The sequence below is a fragment of the Delphinapterus leucas genome, chromosome 5 (genome assembly GCF_059928025.1).
Source record: "Delphinapterus leucas isolate spDelLeu-1000000601 "Yukka" chromosome 5, BTC_Dleu_Yukka2, whole genome shotgun sequence".
Lineage (NCBI taxonomy): Eukaryota > Metazoa > Chordata > Mammalia > Artiodactyla > Monodontidae > Delphinapterus > Delphinapterus leucas.
In genome coordinates this window covers 102705451-102721795 of record NC_143133.1, presented here as the reverse complement: position 1 = coordinate 102721795, position 16345 = coordinate 102705451, and the positions used below count along the sequence as shown (strand labels likewise).

At 35.8% G+C, this 16345-nt stretch overlaps 1 protein-coding gene across 1 annotated transcript in view; it reads right to left on the bottom strand.

Annotated features, from left to right (window-relative positions):
* Nucleotides 1–16345, bottom strand: part of TLL1 (tolloid like 1) — a 64448-nt gene that overhangs the window by 20236 nt on the left and 27867 nt on the right. The window contains exons 8-9 of the mRNA XM_022561650.3: nucleotides 16159–16284; nucleotides 13447–13574 (exon numbers count right to left, since the gene is read on the bottom strand). Of these exons, the coding sequence (XP_022417358.3) occupies nucleotides 13447–13574; nucleotides 16159–16284 (254 nt within the window). The remainder of the gene's footprint in view (nucleotides 1–13446; nucleotides 13575–16158; nucleotides 16285–16345) is intronic.

Here is a 16345-nt window from a genome sequence, read left to right as displayed (position 1 = left end):
ATATGGGAAAGGAAATAGTAAATCAAGTCCAGGAAGCACAGAGAGTCCCATACAAGATAAATCCAAGAAGAAACATGCCAAGACACATATTAATCAAACTATCAAAAATTAAATACAAAGAAAACATTTTAAAAGCAGCAAGGGAAAAACCACAAATAACACAAAAGGGAATCCCATAAGGTTAACAACTGATCTTTCAGCAGAAACTCTGCAAGCCAGAAGGGACTGGCAGGACATATTTAAAGTGATAAAGGAGAAAAACCTACAACCAATATTACACTAGCCAAGAAGGATCTCATTCAGATTTGATGGAGAAATTAAAACTTTTACAGACAAGGAAAAGCTGAGAGAGTTCAGAACCACAAAACCAGCTTTACAACAAATGCTAAAGGAACGTCTCTAGGCAAGAAACACAAGAGAAGGAAAAGACCTACAATAACAAACCCCAAAAAATTAAGAAAATGGGAATAGGAACATACATATCAATTATTACCTTAAATGTAAATGGATTAAATGCTCCCACCAAAAGACACAGACTGGCTGAATGGACACAAAAACAAGACCCATATATATGCTGTCTACAAGAGACCCACTTCAGACCTAGGGACACATACAGACTGAAAGTGAGGGGATGGAAAAAGGTATTCCATGCAAATGGAAATCAAAAGAAAGCTAGAGTAGCAATTCTCATATCACAGAAAATAGATTTTAAAATAAAGACTGTTACAAGAGACAAAGAAAGACACTACATAATGATCAAGGGATCGATCCAAGAAGAAGATATAACAATTGTAAATATTTATGCACCCAACATATGAGCACATCAATACATAAGGCATATACACACAGCCATAGAAGGGAAAATCGACAGTAACACTTTCATAGTATGGGATTTTAACACCCCACTTTCACCAATGGACAGGACATCCAAAATGAAAATAAATAAGGAAACACAAGCTTTAAATGATACATTAAACAAGATGGACTTAATTGATATTTATAGGACATTCCATCCAAAAACAACAGAATACACATTTATCTCAAGTGCTCATGGAACATTCTCCAGGATAGATCATATCTTGTGTCACAAATCAAGCCTTGATAAATTTAAGCAGTTGAAGTCGTATCAAGTATCTTTTCTGACCACAACGCTATTAGACTAGATATGAAAGACAGTAAAAGAGCTGTAAAATATACAAACACATGGAGGCTAAACAATACACTACTTAATAATGAAGTGATCACTGAAGAAATCATAATATACCTAGACACAAATAACAATGAAAATACAATGACCCCAAACCTATGCGATGCAGTGCAAGCAGTTCTAAGAGGGAGGTTTATAGCAATACAATCCTACCTGAAGAAACAGGAAACATCTCGAATAAACAACCTAACCTTGCACCTAAAGCAATTAGAGAAAGAAGAACTAAAAAAATCCCCCAAAGTTAGCAGAAGTAAAGAAATCATAAAGATCAGATCAGAAATAAATGAAAAAGAAATGAAGGAAATGATAACAAAGATCAATAAAACTAAAAGCTGGTCCTTTGAGAAGATAAACAAAATTGATTAACCATTAGCCAGACTTACAAAGAGAAAAAGGGAAAAGACTCAAATCAATAGAATTAGAAATGAAAAAGGAGAAGTAACAACTGACAATGCAGAAATACAAAGGATCATGAGAGATTACTACAAGCAACTCTATGCCAATAAAATGGACAACCTGGAAGAAATGGACAAATTCTTAGAAATGCACTACCTGCCGAGACTGAACCAGGAAGAAATAGAAAATATGACAGACCAATCACAAGCACTGAAATTGAAACTGTGATTAAAAATCTTCCAAAAAACAAAAGCCCCTGACCATATGGCTTCACAGGCAAATTCTATCAAACATTTAGAGAAGAGCTAACACTCTTCCAAAATATAGCAGAGGAAGGAACACTCCCAATCTCATTTTACGAGGCCACCATCACCCTGATACCAAAATCAGACAAAGATGTCACAAAGAAAGAAAACTACAGGCCAATATCACTGATGAAAATAGATGCAAAAATCCTCAACAAAATACTAGCAAACAGAATCCAACAGCACTATAAAGTATCATACACCATGATCAAGTGGGATTTATTCCAGGAATGCAAGGATTCTTCAATATATGCAAATCAATCAACGTGATACACCATATTAACAAATTGAAGGAGAAAAACTGTATGATCCTCTCAATAGATGCAGAGAAAGCTTTCGACAAAATTCAACACCTATTTATGATAAAAAACCTGCAGAAAGTAGGCATAGAGGGAACTTTCCTCAACCTAATGAAGGCCATATATGACAAACCCACAGCCAACATCATCCTCAATGGTGAAAAACTGAAAGCACTTCCACTAAGATCAGGAACAAGACAAGGTTGCCCACTCTCACCACTATTATTCAACATAGTTTTGGAAGTTTTAGCCACAGCAATCAGAAGAGAAAAGGGAATAAATGGAATCCAAATCAGAAAAGAAGAAATAAACTGTCACTGTTTGTAGATGACATGATACTATACATAGAGAATCCTAAAGATGCTACCAGAAAACTATTAGAGCTAATCAATGAATTTGGTAAAGTAGCAGGTTACAAAATTAATGCACAGATGTCTCTTGCATTCCTATATACTAATGATGAAAAGTCTGAAAGTGAAATTAAGAAAACACTCCCATTTACCATTGCAACAAAAAGAATAAAACATCTAGGAATAAACCTACCTAAGGAGACAAAAGACCTGTATGCAGAAAATTATAAGACACTGATGAAAGAAATTAAAGATGATACAAATAGATGGAGAGATATACCATGTTCTTGGATTGGAAGAATCAACATTGTGAAAATGACTCTACTACCCAAATCAATCTACAGATTCAATGCAATCCCTATGAAACTACCACTGGCATTTTTCATTGAACTAGAACAAAAATTTTCACAATTTGTATGGAAACACAAAAGACCCCGAATAGTCATAGCAATTTTGAGACCCAAAAAAGGAGCTGGAGGAATCAGGCTCCCTGATTCCAGACTATACTACAAAGCTACAGTAATCAAGACAATATGGTACTGGCACAAAAACAGAAATATAGATCAATGGAACAGGATAGAAAGCCCAGAGGTAAACCCCACACACCTATGGTCACCTTATCTTTGATAAAGGAGGCAAGAATATACAGTGGAGAAAAGACAGCCTCTTCAATAAGTGGTGCTGGGAAAACTGGACAGGTACATGTAAAAGTATGATATTAGAACACTCCCTAACACCATACACAAAAATAAACTCAAAATGGATTAAAGACTTATATGTAAGGCCAGACACTGTCAAATTCTTAGAGGAAAACATAGGCAGAACACTCTATGACAAAAATCACAGCAAGATCCTTTTTGACCCACCTCGTAGAGAAATGGAAATAAAACCAAAAATAAACAAATGGGACCTAATGAAACTTTAAAGCTTTTGCACAGCAAAGGAAACCATAAACAAGACCAAAAGACAACCCTCAGAATGGGCAGAAATATTTGCACATGAAGCAACTGACAAAGGATTAATCTCCAAAATTTACAAGCAGCTCAATAACAAAAAGCCAACAACCGAATCCAAAAACGGGCACAATACCTAAATAGTCGTTTCTCCAAAGAAGATATACAGATTGCCAACAAACACATGAAAGAATGCTCAACCTTATTAATCATTATAGAAATGCAAATCAAAACTACAATGATATATCATCTTACAACGGTCAGAATGGCCATCATCAACAAACATACAAACAATAAATGCTGGAGAGGGTGTGGAGAAAAGGGAACACTCTTGCTTTGTTGGTGTGAATGTACATTGATATAGCCACTATGGAGAACAGTATGTTCGTTCCTTAAGAAACTAAAAGTAGAGCTACCATACGACCCAACAATCTCACTACTGGGCATATACCCTGAGAAAACCATAATTTAAAAAGAGTCACGTACCACAATGTTCATTTCAGCTCTATTTACAATAGCCAGGACATGGAAGCAGCCTAACTGTCCATCAACAGATGAATGGATATAGAAAATGTGGCACATATATACAATGGAATATTACTCAGCCATAAAAAGAAATGAAATTGCCTTATTTGTAGTGAAGTGGGTGGACCTAGAGTCTGTCATACAGAGTGAAGAAAGTCAGAAAGAGAAAGACAAATACTGTATGCTAACACATTTGTATGGAATGTAAGAAAAAAAAAAGGTCATGAAGAAACTAGGGGTAAGATGGGAATGAAGACACAGACCTACTAGAGAATGGACTTGAGGATATGGGGAGGGGGAAGGGTAACCTTGGATAAAGTGAGAGAGTGGCATGGACATATATACACTACCAAAGGTAAAATAGATAGCCAGTGGGAAGCAGCCACATAGCACAGGGAGATCAGCTTGGTGGTTTGTGACCACTTAGAGGGGTGGGATAGGGAGGGTGGGAGGGAGGGAGGCACAAGAGGGAAGAGATATGGGAACATATGTATATGTATAACTGATTTACTTTTATAAAGCAGAAACTAACACACCATTGTGAAGAAATTATACTCCAGTAAAGATGTTAAAAAAAAATGACAAAAAGATAGAGAATATTAAAAGTAGAAAGGGAAAAACAACAAATAACATACAAGGGAACTCCCGTAAGACTATTGGCTGATTTTTTTTAGCAGAAACTCTGCAGGCCAGAAGGGAGTGGCACAGTATATTTAAAGTGATGAAAGAGAAAAATTTCCACCCAAGAATTCTCTACCCAGCAAGGTTCTTGTTCAGATTTGATGGAGAAATCAAAAACTTTACAGACAAGAAAAGCTAAAAGAATTCAGCACCACCAAACCAGCTTCACAACAAATGTTAAAGGAACCTGTCTAGGCAAAAAAGAAAAGGCCACAATTAGAAACAAGAAAATTACAAAATGAAAAAGTTCACCAGTAAAGGCAAACATACAGCAAAGGTAGGAAATCATACACATACAAGCTAGTAAGGAGGTTAAAAGACAAAACTAGTAAAATCACCTGTATTCAGAGCAAGCAGTTAAGGGATACACAAAAGAATTAGACATAAAATATGATACCCAAAACAGTAATCATTATGGGAGGAGAGTACAAATGCAGGGATTTTAAAATGCATTTGAAATTAAGAGATCAGCAAATTAAAACAATCACATATATACATAGACTGCTATAAAAAAAAACCTGTGGTAACTGCAAACCAAAAATCTATAATAGATGTGCACACAAAAAAAGGAAAAGGACTTTAAAAACATAATACTAAACACAGTCATCAAATGACAAGAGAAGGGAAAAAGGAAGAAAAAAAAAGACCAACAAAAACAACCCCAAGACCATTAACAAAGTGGCAACAAAACATGCATATCAATAATTACCTTAAATGTAAATAGACTAATTGCTCCAGCCAAAAGACACAGAGTCGCTGAATGGATACCAAAACAGGACCCATATATTTGCTGCCTACAGGAGAATAACTTCCGATCTAAAGACACACATAGACTGAGAATTCCCTGGTGGTCCAGTGGCTAGGACTCTGTGCTTCCACTGAAGGGGGTGTGTGTCAGAGAATTAAGATCCTGAGAGCCATGTGGCATGGCCAAAAAAAAAAAAAAAAATAGGCACACATAGAAAGTGAGGGGATGGAAAAAAGTATTCCATGCAAATGGAAATCAAAAGAAAGCCGGAGTAGCAATACTTATAGCAGACAAAATAGACTTTAAGATAAAGACTGTTACAAGAGACAAAGACACTACATAATGATGAAGGGATCAATCCAAGAAGAAGATATAACAATTGTGAATATACAGGCACCCAGCATAGGAGCACCTAAATATTGAATATAGAAAGCAAATACGAACAGACATAAAGGGAGAAATTGACAGTAACCCAATAATAGTAGGGGACTTTAACACCTCACTTACATCAATGGACAGATCACCCGGACAGATCATCCAGACAGAAAATGAATCTGGAAACGCTGGCCTTAAATGACCCATTAGAGCAGCTGAACTTAATAGATATGTAGAGAACACTCCATTTGAAAGCCACAGAACACATTCTTTTCAAGTGCACATGGAACATTCTCCAGGATAGGTCACATGCTAGCCTACAAAACAAGTCTCAGTAAATTTAAGAAAACTGAAATCATATCAAGCATGTTTCCAGATCACAACACTTTGAGACTAGAAACCAATTATAAGAAAAAAACTACAAAAAACACAAACACATGGAAGCTAAACAATATGCTACTAAACAATCAGTGGATCACTAAGGATTGAATTTCAAATTTATAAGGCTACACAAAAACTTGATCATGGTTGAATTTTCAATAAAAATAAAAAATTTTAGATTATTATCATAATTATGATTATTATTATGATATCATACAGCAGCATTTATTGGCACTTAATAAAGCACTGTGCCAAATACATTGTATACAAGTTCATTTTGTATACACACAAAATTTGTAAACAGCAGCTTCAATTTCCAGATGAAGAAATCAAGGTTTTAAAATGATAAGTATCTTCCCAAGATAACACAACTAGTAAGTAGAAGTGCTAGGATCTAGACAGAAGTCTCTGCTGTATATCTGTTTAATCGTATATTTAATCATTGTAATTTTGTTAGGATGTTATTCTAACAAATTTTCCTAATCATATTAGGAAATATGATTATTTTCCATTTAAATTATTGCATAAGTGTACACAGCAATTATGGATCTCTTTCTTCTCTGATGCAGGATGCTGTAAGGAAAAATAAGATTTTTATGTAGAGACAGAATGCTTGGGCTTGAAGGTAGTTAGACTCCTACTACCTTTATAAACTTTCCAAGTCATCTAAATGCCTGGGACTGCTTCCTTATCTATAACTGTCATTTATGACATCAACTTCAGGTAATATACAAGATACGACTTTGAAACCATTGGGAACTATACACACAGTCTTAGCCTAAGTACAGTTTTAAGAGATACAAATGTGCCCAAGCTACATTTTACAATTTGGAGAGCATTTTCAAGAAATGGAAAACTTAAGAACATTCATATTTTTACTTGTAGAATTTCATATGAGAGAGTGACTATTTTAGAATTTTTAAAAATGACACTCCCAGGGTCTCTGGATCCCAGCTCCCTAGCTTACTGCATTTATATGAAGGTAATATTCCAGGGTCTTATAAAGATAAGAGAAGGTATATACAAGAATGCAAAAAATCCTCAAGAACCACTATATTGACTCATACACACAATTCTACTTGATTTTCATATTTTGCTTTATAATAGGAAATTCATGACTTAAGACAAAAATTGATGATTATGTTCATTATGTATAGACATAATTTATGTTATTATTGTATTCAAATTGCTATTTTATATTACTGGATAGAATTTAGTATTGAATTAGAAAAAAATTACCTTTAAATATTTCCTGTTTGTATACTAGGTGGTATACTACAACCTAACAGTATTCTGACTGCACATTCTGGACTTTGCCTAGAGAAAACTACTCAGGAGAGTATAGGCAGTAACTCATTTGTGTCATCTTTACTTTCCCAAATATATGCTGTCTCATACACTTAAATGCATGTGTGGGATTAAAGATGGCTACACATTCTTTGCTACTTCTCCCATTGAGTCATGAAGTCTAATATTCTTCCCCTTCAATACTGGTTAGCTTTTTTGATTTGCTTTACCATAGAATGCATAGAGGTAATGTTCAGGAGCTACTTAGGTATTCCCCTAGGCCTCTTGGAACACTCTTTTTGGGGATCCAGAACTTCCATGTAAAGGGTATGGTTCCCCTGAGACCACCATGCTAGAATGGTCATGTGTAGGTGCTCTGGTTGTCCCAGCTAAGTCAGCCTTCTAGCCCTCCCTACCAAGGTGACAGACATAAAATTAAAGCCAACATGACCTTCCCAACAGACCATGCCCCAGGTGAATATCACTTACTGACCTCAATCTACGCCATGGGCAACTGAAGAATTGTCAGCAAAGCATTACTCAAATCATGACCTCTTCCCCACAAAACCATGGGATATTATAAAATGGTTCTTGTTTTAAGTCATGAAGTTTTGGGTTAGCTTATTATGAAGCAGTAGATAACTAGAACAGTGCATAAAAGGTAATAATTGCATATTAATGCCAGAAGTCTTAAATTTCCATAAATCAGTAATAAACTACCACTACTGATAGTTCAGTCCTTACACATAATTATTGTACACTAGATATAGATAACCACACTATGGTAAATAAATACTATGCACAAGAATGCTTATATCTCACAAAGGGCACTGAATTTTATTGTAATTCCTCTCATATTCCATAATGGCAAGATTATCTAAGTAACCTAAGTAATATTCATTTGTAGTCTTACAAATAAACCAAATTCACTAAAATAATGGTTATCTCAGATGCAGTGAAAGAGGCTTGCTTATACCCATAAGCCACTACTTGCATGTCACTCAATACAACTCTATGTTAAGTTAAAGGAATATCTGGGTTAGAAAGAACAGTAAGATTCTCAAAATTCATAAACAAGGTGTTTTAAAAAAATATGTCATGGAAGTGTCTTCAGGGACAATTTCCTTTTCTTTGCTTCTGTATGAATAGGTAAAATATTTAGAAATGTTTTCTTATTTTTCCACACAGCCTAAGGTAAAAGGAGTAAATATGAGTTGTAAAGAAAGCTCCATGGCGCACACAGGGACACCAAATCTTTTCTTTGCCTTTTCTTTTTTGCCTTGGCCTATAAAGAAACTAGCTTAGAACTGAGTATCTATCAGCAGCTCTTGACCTAACAGGATTAATAGATTTCAGAATTTTCCAAGTTTCCCTGGAATCTATTTTCCAAATTTAGTTTGGGTTCAAGTTCCTCCATGAAAATTAAGGATCCTAAAGAAACCAAACAAAATGCATTTATTTTAAACAATATATCTTCTTGATCAAATCTCCTGTATAATAAATGTCAAAACACATAGGTAGGTAATTGAATGGTTTGAATATTACAAACAGTGCTGGCCAAATGTCCATTGGCTGAGATCCGTAACAGATAGTGGTTTCAGTTTTAAAGTAGGTAAGATTCATTAACACTTGTATTACAAGCAGGGAGACAAAAATGGTAAACGTAAGCAACAATAATGTCAAAATGGTAAGAGTTAAAAAGTATAGAACTAAAATATCACTTGAAGTTGGTAGCTAATCTGTTACAACACATTTTCTACTGATCCTGATTGTTAGAGTGATATTGTGAGTCAGGTTTTATATAAACATGATTAATGAAATAAGAGAGTGGAATCAATATTACGCTCTGATTCAGAAAACTTGGAGTGGCAAAAATGTGTTTTAACAAGTCTTCCAGGTTAATTCTGATGCCTGCTAATATTCTGGCTTAGACTGTAACTACTTCTACAAAGATCACAAAGTCAAATACTTAAAACAAAGATGAATAGTAGCATTAAAGCTCCTTTCCTTCTAAAAATTATCTTCTTAGGATGCTAGCAGGTATGACCATTGTTGAACAGACTCTCCTGATCTTCAAGTGGAATATTTGCCTGTAATTTGTAAAGAAGCAGACTGTCTTAGAGTTGAAAGGGATGCTCAATAAACTGAAAGGTATATAATTGAGAAAAAATAAATTATTGACATTTTTTCGAGTTAAGGTATATTAGGAATTCTATTTCCCCTTGGATATAGAAAGCTGGGACTAGTGTTCCTTCTACCCTAGCAAGAAAACCTATGTCAAGTAAAAAAATCACAACTTTGCTGAACACATCAAAGAGCCAAAGTCACTAGTCAACCAAGTAGTATCAAATCCACTGACTCTCAGCCCCTGCCAAGGAGAGATGAGACACGAGCATGTCACCAGTGACAGACTACAGCTAGAAGAGATGCTGGGTGCCATATAACTAGGTTAGATGCATTCAGCTACAATTGTAATGTATTGTAAAGGTCAGCTATGGACTAGAGTATAGCACTCTAGGAGCTGTAGACACAGGAGTTTGCACCCACTTGCAGGCTCTTCTCCATGGACTTCAATCTCCTGCTCATGAGAAAGACTGTGGGAAGAGTAGGAGTTAGGCAAGTACCTTTCTTGGTGTTGCAGGCTTGGAGGGGGAAGTGGTCACTGCTGGGAGAAAAGCATGAAGTCCTGTTGCAACCTTTCTCTGGAAAATAAAATAAGCCTCTGGGGGAGGAGCAGAAAACCTGTCACCACCAGGGCAGACCCACTGTAGCCACAGGAAAGCTTAAACAAACAAATAACACTTCCAGCCCTGGGGAAGTCTTGGACTCAGGAGCCTACACCAATAATATCAGGGACCTGCTACAACTGGGAGAGGGAAAAGAAACTCTCCCATAGAAGACCAACCAGAGATAGATGGAGTTTGGCTGCCAGGAAGAGAAGAGGCAGGACCACTGAGAAAGGCTATTTCTAAGACCTAGAAACAGATCCTGTCTAAGGTAGAGAACCCCTTGTCCTCACCACCAGACTACCAAGCACCAAGCAGTGTGTAACTGCAGTCTATCACTGGTTGAGGGAAAAAAGTGTGAAGAGGGATACAATTTGTGATAGAGATGAAAGCAGAAGCTAAAGGTAAAGGAGAAACATTGAGAAAATGCATCTGAAATTCCAGCCTTCAATCTAAGAGAAAGGAATTAAAGCCAATGGTTCACTGAAGGTAATCATAGGAACAAGACAACCCAAACTCAGCTAATTACTGACTATATTCACTCAACAACATCCCTTCCCATATACACACATTCACTAACAGCCTAACAGAAGAGATGTAACCATTTCCAGACATAAAGTCTCTACTGTTAAACACAAAATGTCTGATGTTTAATCAAAAATTACATGACACACAAAAAGGCAAGAAGAAAAGCACAGTGTTAATAGAGAAAATAATCAACAGAGCAGACTCAAACACGATCCCTATGTTTAATCTATCAAATGAGAAATTTCAGCAGAGATGGTGTTATGAATTGAATTGTGCATCCTGGCCAAACACATGCATTGAAGCCCTAAACTCAATGTGATTGCATTAGGAGACAGGTCCTTTAAGGAGGTAATCAAGGTTAAATGAGGTCATAAGGGTGAGGCCAGATCCCACAGGGCTAATGTCCTTATAAGAAGATGAAGAGACACCAGAGCATGCACTCTCTCTCTCTGTCTCTCTCTCTCCATATGTACCCACAGAGGAAAGGCCAAGTGAGGACACAGTGATAAAGCAGCCATCTACAAGTCAGGAAAAGGGGCCTCACCAGACACCAGTCCCCACAGTCCCTTGATATTGAACATCTAGCCTCCAGATCTGTGAGAAAATACATTTTTGTTGTTTTAGCCACTCAGTTTGTGGTATTTTGTTATGGCCACCTAAGCAGACTAATACACAGGAACTCTACTAAAAAATCAAATGGAAATTCAAGAAATAAAAAAACATGATAAGGGAGATAAAGAATACCTCTGTCAAACTCATAAGTAGACTTAAGACAACTGAATAGACAATCATTGAACTTGAAGATCGGCCCATAGAAATAACCCAAGCTTAAAAACAAAAAGAGTGGCAAAAAAATAACAGAATTCAAGAGTTATGGGATAGTATGAAGCAATCTCACATATGTGTAATTTGAATCCCAGAAGAAGAGAGACAATAATGCAGGAGGAGTTTGTCAAGAAATAATGGTCAAGAGTTTTCAAAAATTCATGGCAGTCATCACAACATAGATGCAAGAAATTCAAAGATTTCTCAGAAGGATAAATTACTAAACAGATAGACAGACGGACACACACACACACACACACACACACACACACACACTCCCAGATACATTATATTCAAAGTGCTGATAAAAAAATGTTGAAGGCAGCCATCAGAGAAAAGAATAATTATTTCCACAGGAATAAAATTAAGATTTACCACAGACATTAAAAACCATGAAGGACAGAAAGTAGTGGAGTCAGGTATTTAAAGTGTAGCTGAGAAAACAAAATTGCTATCTTAGAATTTTATACCCAATGAAAATATCTTTGGGTATAAAAGACATACTCTGCACAGACTTACTCTACACACAATATAAAAAGAAATTCTTCAGGGAGAAGGAATATGATACCAGATGAAACTTGGATGTACACACACACACAAAAGTCTTCAGGAAAATCCATTTTCCCAACTGCCTTAGATATTGCACTGCGGAAAAGAATGCAGCCTTTGCATCTCAGCCCATAAGCTTCAGAGAGTGATCATCTCAGTCAGGGTCTTCAACAGGACTGGAAAGCAATCAAATCCTACAGTGCTGTTATCTTAGCACCTAGCATCCTTCCAAAGAGTGGCTGAAATGAATTGATGTCTCTTTTCAAAAAGTCATATACTGATATCTTACAAATACGGTGATTGGAAGGAACTCCATAATAGGAATATGAATATCTCAGTGACAGTCTCTAATAACATTATTATTATGTTGCATATGAATAAGAGGTCTTTATTGGCCAAAAAAACCCACTGAAGGAAAGGGTTCAAACAGACTTTCAAAATTAACTGGACTGGTCCAGTAAGCTACAGTGGACTGGTAGCCTCATTCTCAAGACAATTTCTTGTCCTTTGTTATGGTTCTTGTTAGACTGTCCTGAACTTTGTTAGTTGGCATTCCTTCCTGCTTTTGACAACAGCATATTTCAGAAAATTGTTAAAATTTCTATATTCCTATGATTCTATTTCTTTAAAGTATACTCTTCAAGTATTCTGTAGCCTATAATGAAATTTAAGATGTACTGTCAGATGACCAGGACAGAATGCAAGGTTCATAGAATACAGGAGAGAGGACATATATTACATTCATATTTGAATTTGGAAGAAGTCTAATGATAACGGTACTCATCTAAAGAGGGCAACTACATTATGCAAAAATAATATTCCATAAACCATAAGACAAAATTAGTTTTATTATAAAAATACATATGCTTTGTATATGAGTCATATAGAATTGACACAACTGATAGAATTTACTATGCTGCATTGAAGTGAATACTTATTGCTTTCTTGCTGAATTTCTGATATTTTTGTTCCTTCATTTATATCTCCATTTGGAAACATTATTTCAATAACATATTAGGAAGTAGAACATATTGTTTTGTAGTAATTTTGGTAATGCCTTTTAAAGCATCCCATCCAGGATAAGAAGACTGTACAAGAACTACATGGCTACCATTACTATCACCTTGATCTAGGAAATCAGGAATTTATTTAGCGTTAGTAGGAAAACATAAGAAAGAAAGTCTTTCCCATCTGCCTACTAATTCAATTCAATTAAATAAACATTCATTTTATTTATTTTATTTCCATGCACTAGCTGTGCAAGATACGGGCAGGCAGCTTAACAGAAAAAAGAACAGTGCGCTCACTTACTAATTTTACTCGATGACCAGGAGTTGCACTGATTTCCCATGTGCATTCTTTCCTGCTTGGGTACTTGTCTGGCCAGTTGGGACTAGTGATGAAGCCACTTGGACTGTGAATCTTCTGTTCACACTCAGCTGTGCCAATAATGATAAAATCAATTAGTGTGGAAATCTAGCCCAGAATTGGGCCAGCAAGGAAGTAGCCTGTTTACACACTATCCTGATGAAAGATTTTCCTCAATAACTAATCATCACTCTAGTCTCCAGTATCATATTTATCTGCTTTGGTAAACCTGTTGCATAATCATTATCATAATCAGAAAATGTTTGTTTTTGGGTTCACATGAAATTGTGTTTACAATGAATTAAATAAATGTCTACAAGAAAATGAACTCTTTTTAACTGCTGGATCTTTTTAACTGCTGGATCTGGATCTAAAAGTTTAGATTTTAACAGAGCAACATTATTGACAATCAAAGATATCAACTCTTGGTATGTGCAAAATATTTAATGCAATGCCACAACAAAAATGACTATGTCATTTTCAGTTATTTTCTTCCTATTAACAGAAACATCATTTATAGCTAACTAGTATCACTAAGCCACTTTATGAAACATGTCTTTACATTTTCTCTCTCTCTTTGTTAAAGTATACACTTGAATACTTAAACCATAATTTTAGCTGCTTAAGTAAATTATCTGTCATTTCATCACAGTGAAATGAAGCACTAAGGGGAAAAATATGTAAACAGCTACTAGCTTCTGAATTAATTAAAAAAAATGTCATTCAATTAACATGAAATTTCTTTTAGGTCTTACAATTTAAACAACTTCATCTTGGAGGGGACCATCCAATATTGTTAATTTCAAACTTCAAAAGCATGTAATATCCTCAGACTGTATTCTATCTATATAATTTATGAAGTGTCACCCTGCACATCCTGGCTTAGGCTGGAAATTATTTGTTATGTATTGTGTAACCCATTCTAAAATACAATTAATTCTGTGAAATTTTCCAAGAAATCTCTGGGGAAATACTCTACTATATGGAAAAAACATTTGTTGCACTACAGGGCTGCACAGTAAGGATAAAATGACTGACATTACTGTGCTGTTGGCACATGCTCTCCGACTAGACCTTTGCTTTAACTGTGCCGGGTTTCCACAGGGAGATTTGGATTCTTAACCAAGGAACACAAAAAAAAGGGTGAAATTTAGCTCCTTTCAAACAATATAGGGTCATGCAGCAAGACAGTAGTCTTAAAGTCTGGATCCTGTCTTGACAAGGTTTCCTAAATCCCATTATCCCTGTCCTTGCCTTGGCCATATGAAGTGTGGAATCTCCCAGATCTGGCAAATAGTTTAGTTTATAAGACAAAGCCAAGAGGCTCACTGCTAAACTGTATAAGGCACCTGTACTATAACGGTGGTGAAAGAAAATCCATCCCCTTTACTAACAGTAAAGATGAACTTTATTAGGGGTGCCTGGATACAGTTCCATTTAAAAAGAAGTCCTTTCTTGAAAATATTTACTCTAATGAAGAGAGACTTTGGATATCTAAATTTATGTGCTACCTGTGAGTCACAGGCTACATGCATACTCTGAAAAGCTCTCTCTTTTTTTTTTTCTGAATTACCTTCCATATTTCAAAATAACTGGGCCTATTCCCCAGCCTATTGATTTATCAGAATACTTTACCAAGTTACACATATCACAATCTCATTGGTTTATGCTCATACATGAAAATTAAAAGAGAAAAAAATCCTACTTGCATATGATTCTGGGCAATGTCATTAACTCTGTGAAATAAAGAGGAAAAAAATGTGACATATGACCATATTTGAATGGAACTGAATGGAACAAGGGTCAATTCAGGGTATTCTGTACTATTGGAATGTGAATACAAAGAAGTGCTATCTACCTGTGGTTCTAGTCAGGCACCCACCACTCTACATGTTCTAATGACTAGTTATGAAACCTGCCTTAGTAATAAATCCAAGTTAAATGGAAAATTCAGGGGCAGACCCACAAAGGACGAAATAAGACCTGAATAACTATTTCTTGTTCCCATGTAGCTCATATTGGCTCAGGAGATTAAGATAATTATCTTTATAAAATCTTGGAATATGGTAAGAATTTGGGACCAAAAACTGGTAGGCTAATATTGAGTTACTAGGATGCTTCTGTGTGTGTGTGTGCTGGGGAGGGGGCAAAACCATGACTTAAAACTCTAAATGGCACAGTATTTTCAAATGTCTTTCTTCTGGTAGGCATTTGAATTTGATACTCCTGGTATTTAAAGTGACATCACTCATGTAGCACATATATGAGATATTTTGGGGAGGGAAATTGAACCAAATGTAAAACATTTAGCAGAAGTTAAGTTTAAATATGGAGATAGTTGTAAGGTCTGTTCTGTGAAGACTGAGGGATAATGTAGTGCCTTTCTGGCTGCCAGATGGCATCACAGCAGCTTCTATGTCTGTTATACAAAGTTATTCTAATTCCAACCATATATGAAGTGCAGTACCTTTAGGTAATACAAGGTTTCCAATAGTATGACTTGGATCTTTGAACACTGCATGTATTTTTATTTTTGACATTTGAACAGTTAACATTTAACACTCATTGATATGATTAACTCTACCTGGAAGGACTGCTTTACCCAAACTGCATGAAATTCTAGATGTTGTCAAAAAAAGAACACTTCTTTCATACCTTCCTTGCAATCATGTTTATTTTCATGCAGCACAAATCCATTACGGCACTGACACATGTAGCTTCCCATTGTGTTGACACACTCATGTTGGCACCCGCCATTATCCTTAGAGCACTCATCTTTGTCTAGCAAAGAGATAACCCCATAGATAAGTAAGTAGCTTTAAAAACAAAGGATATCAAAGGA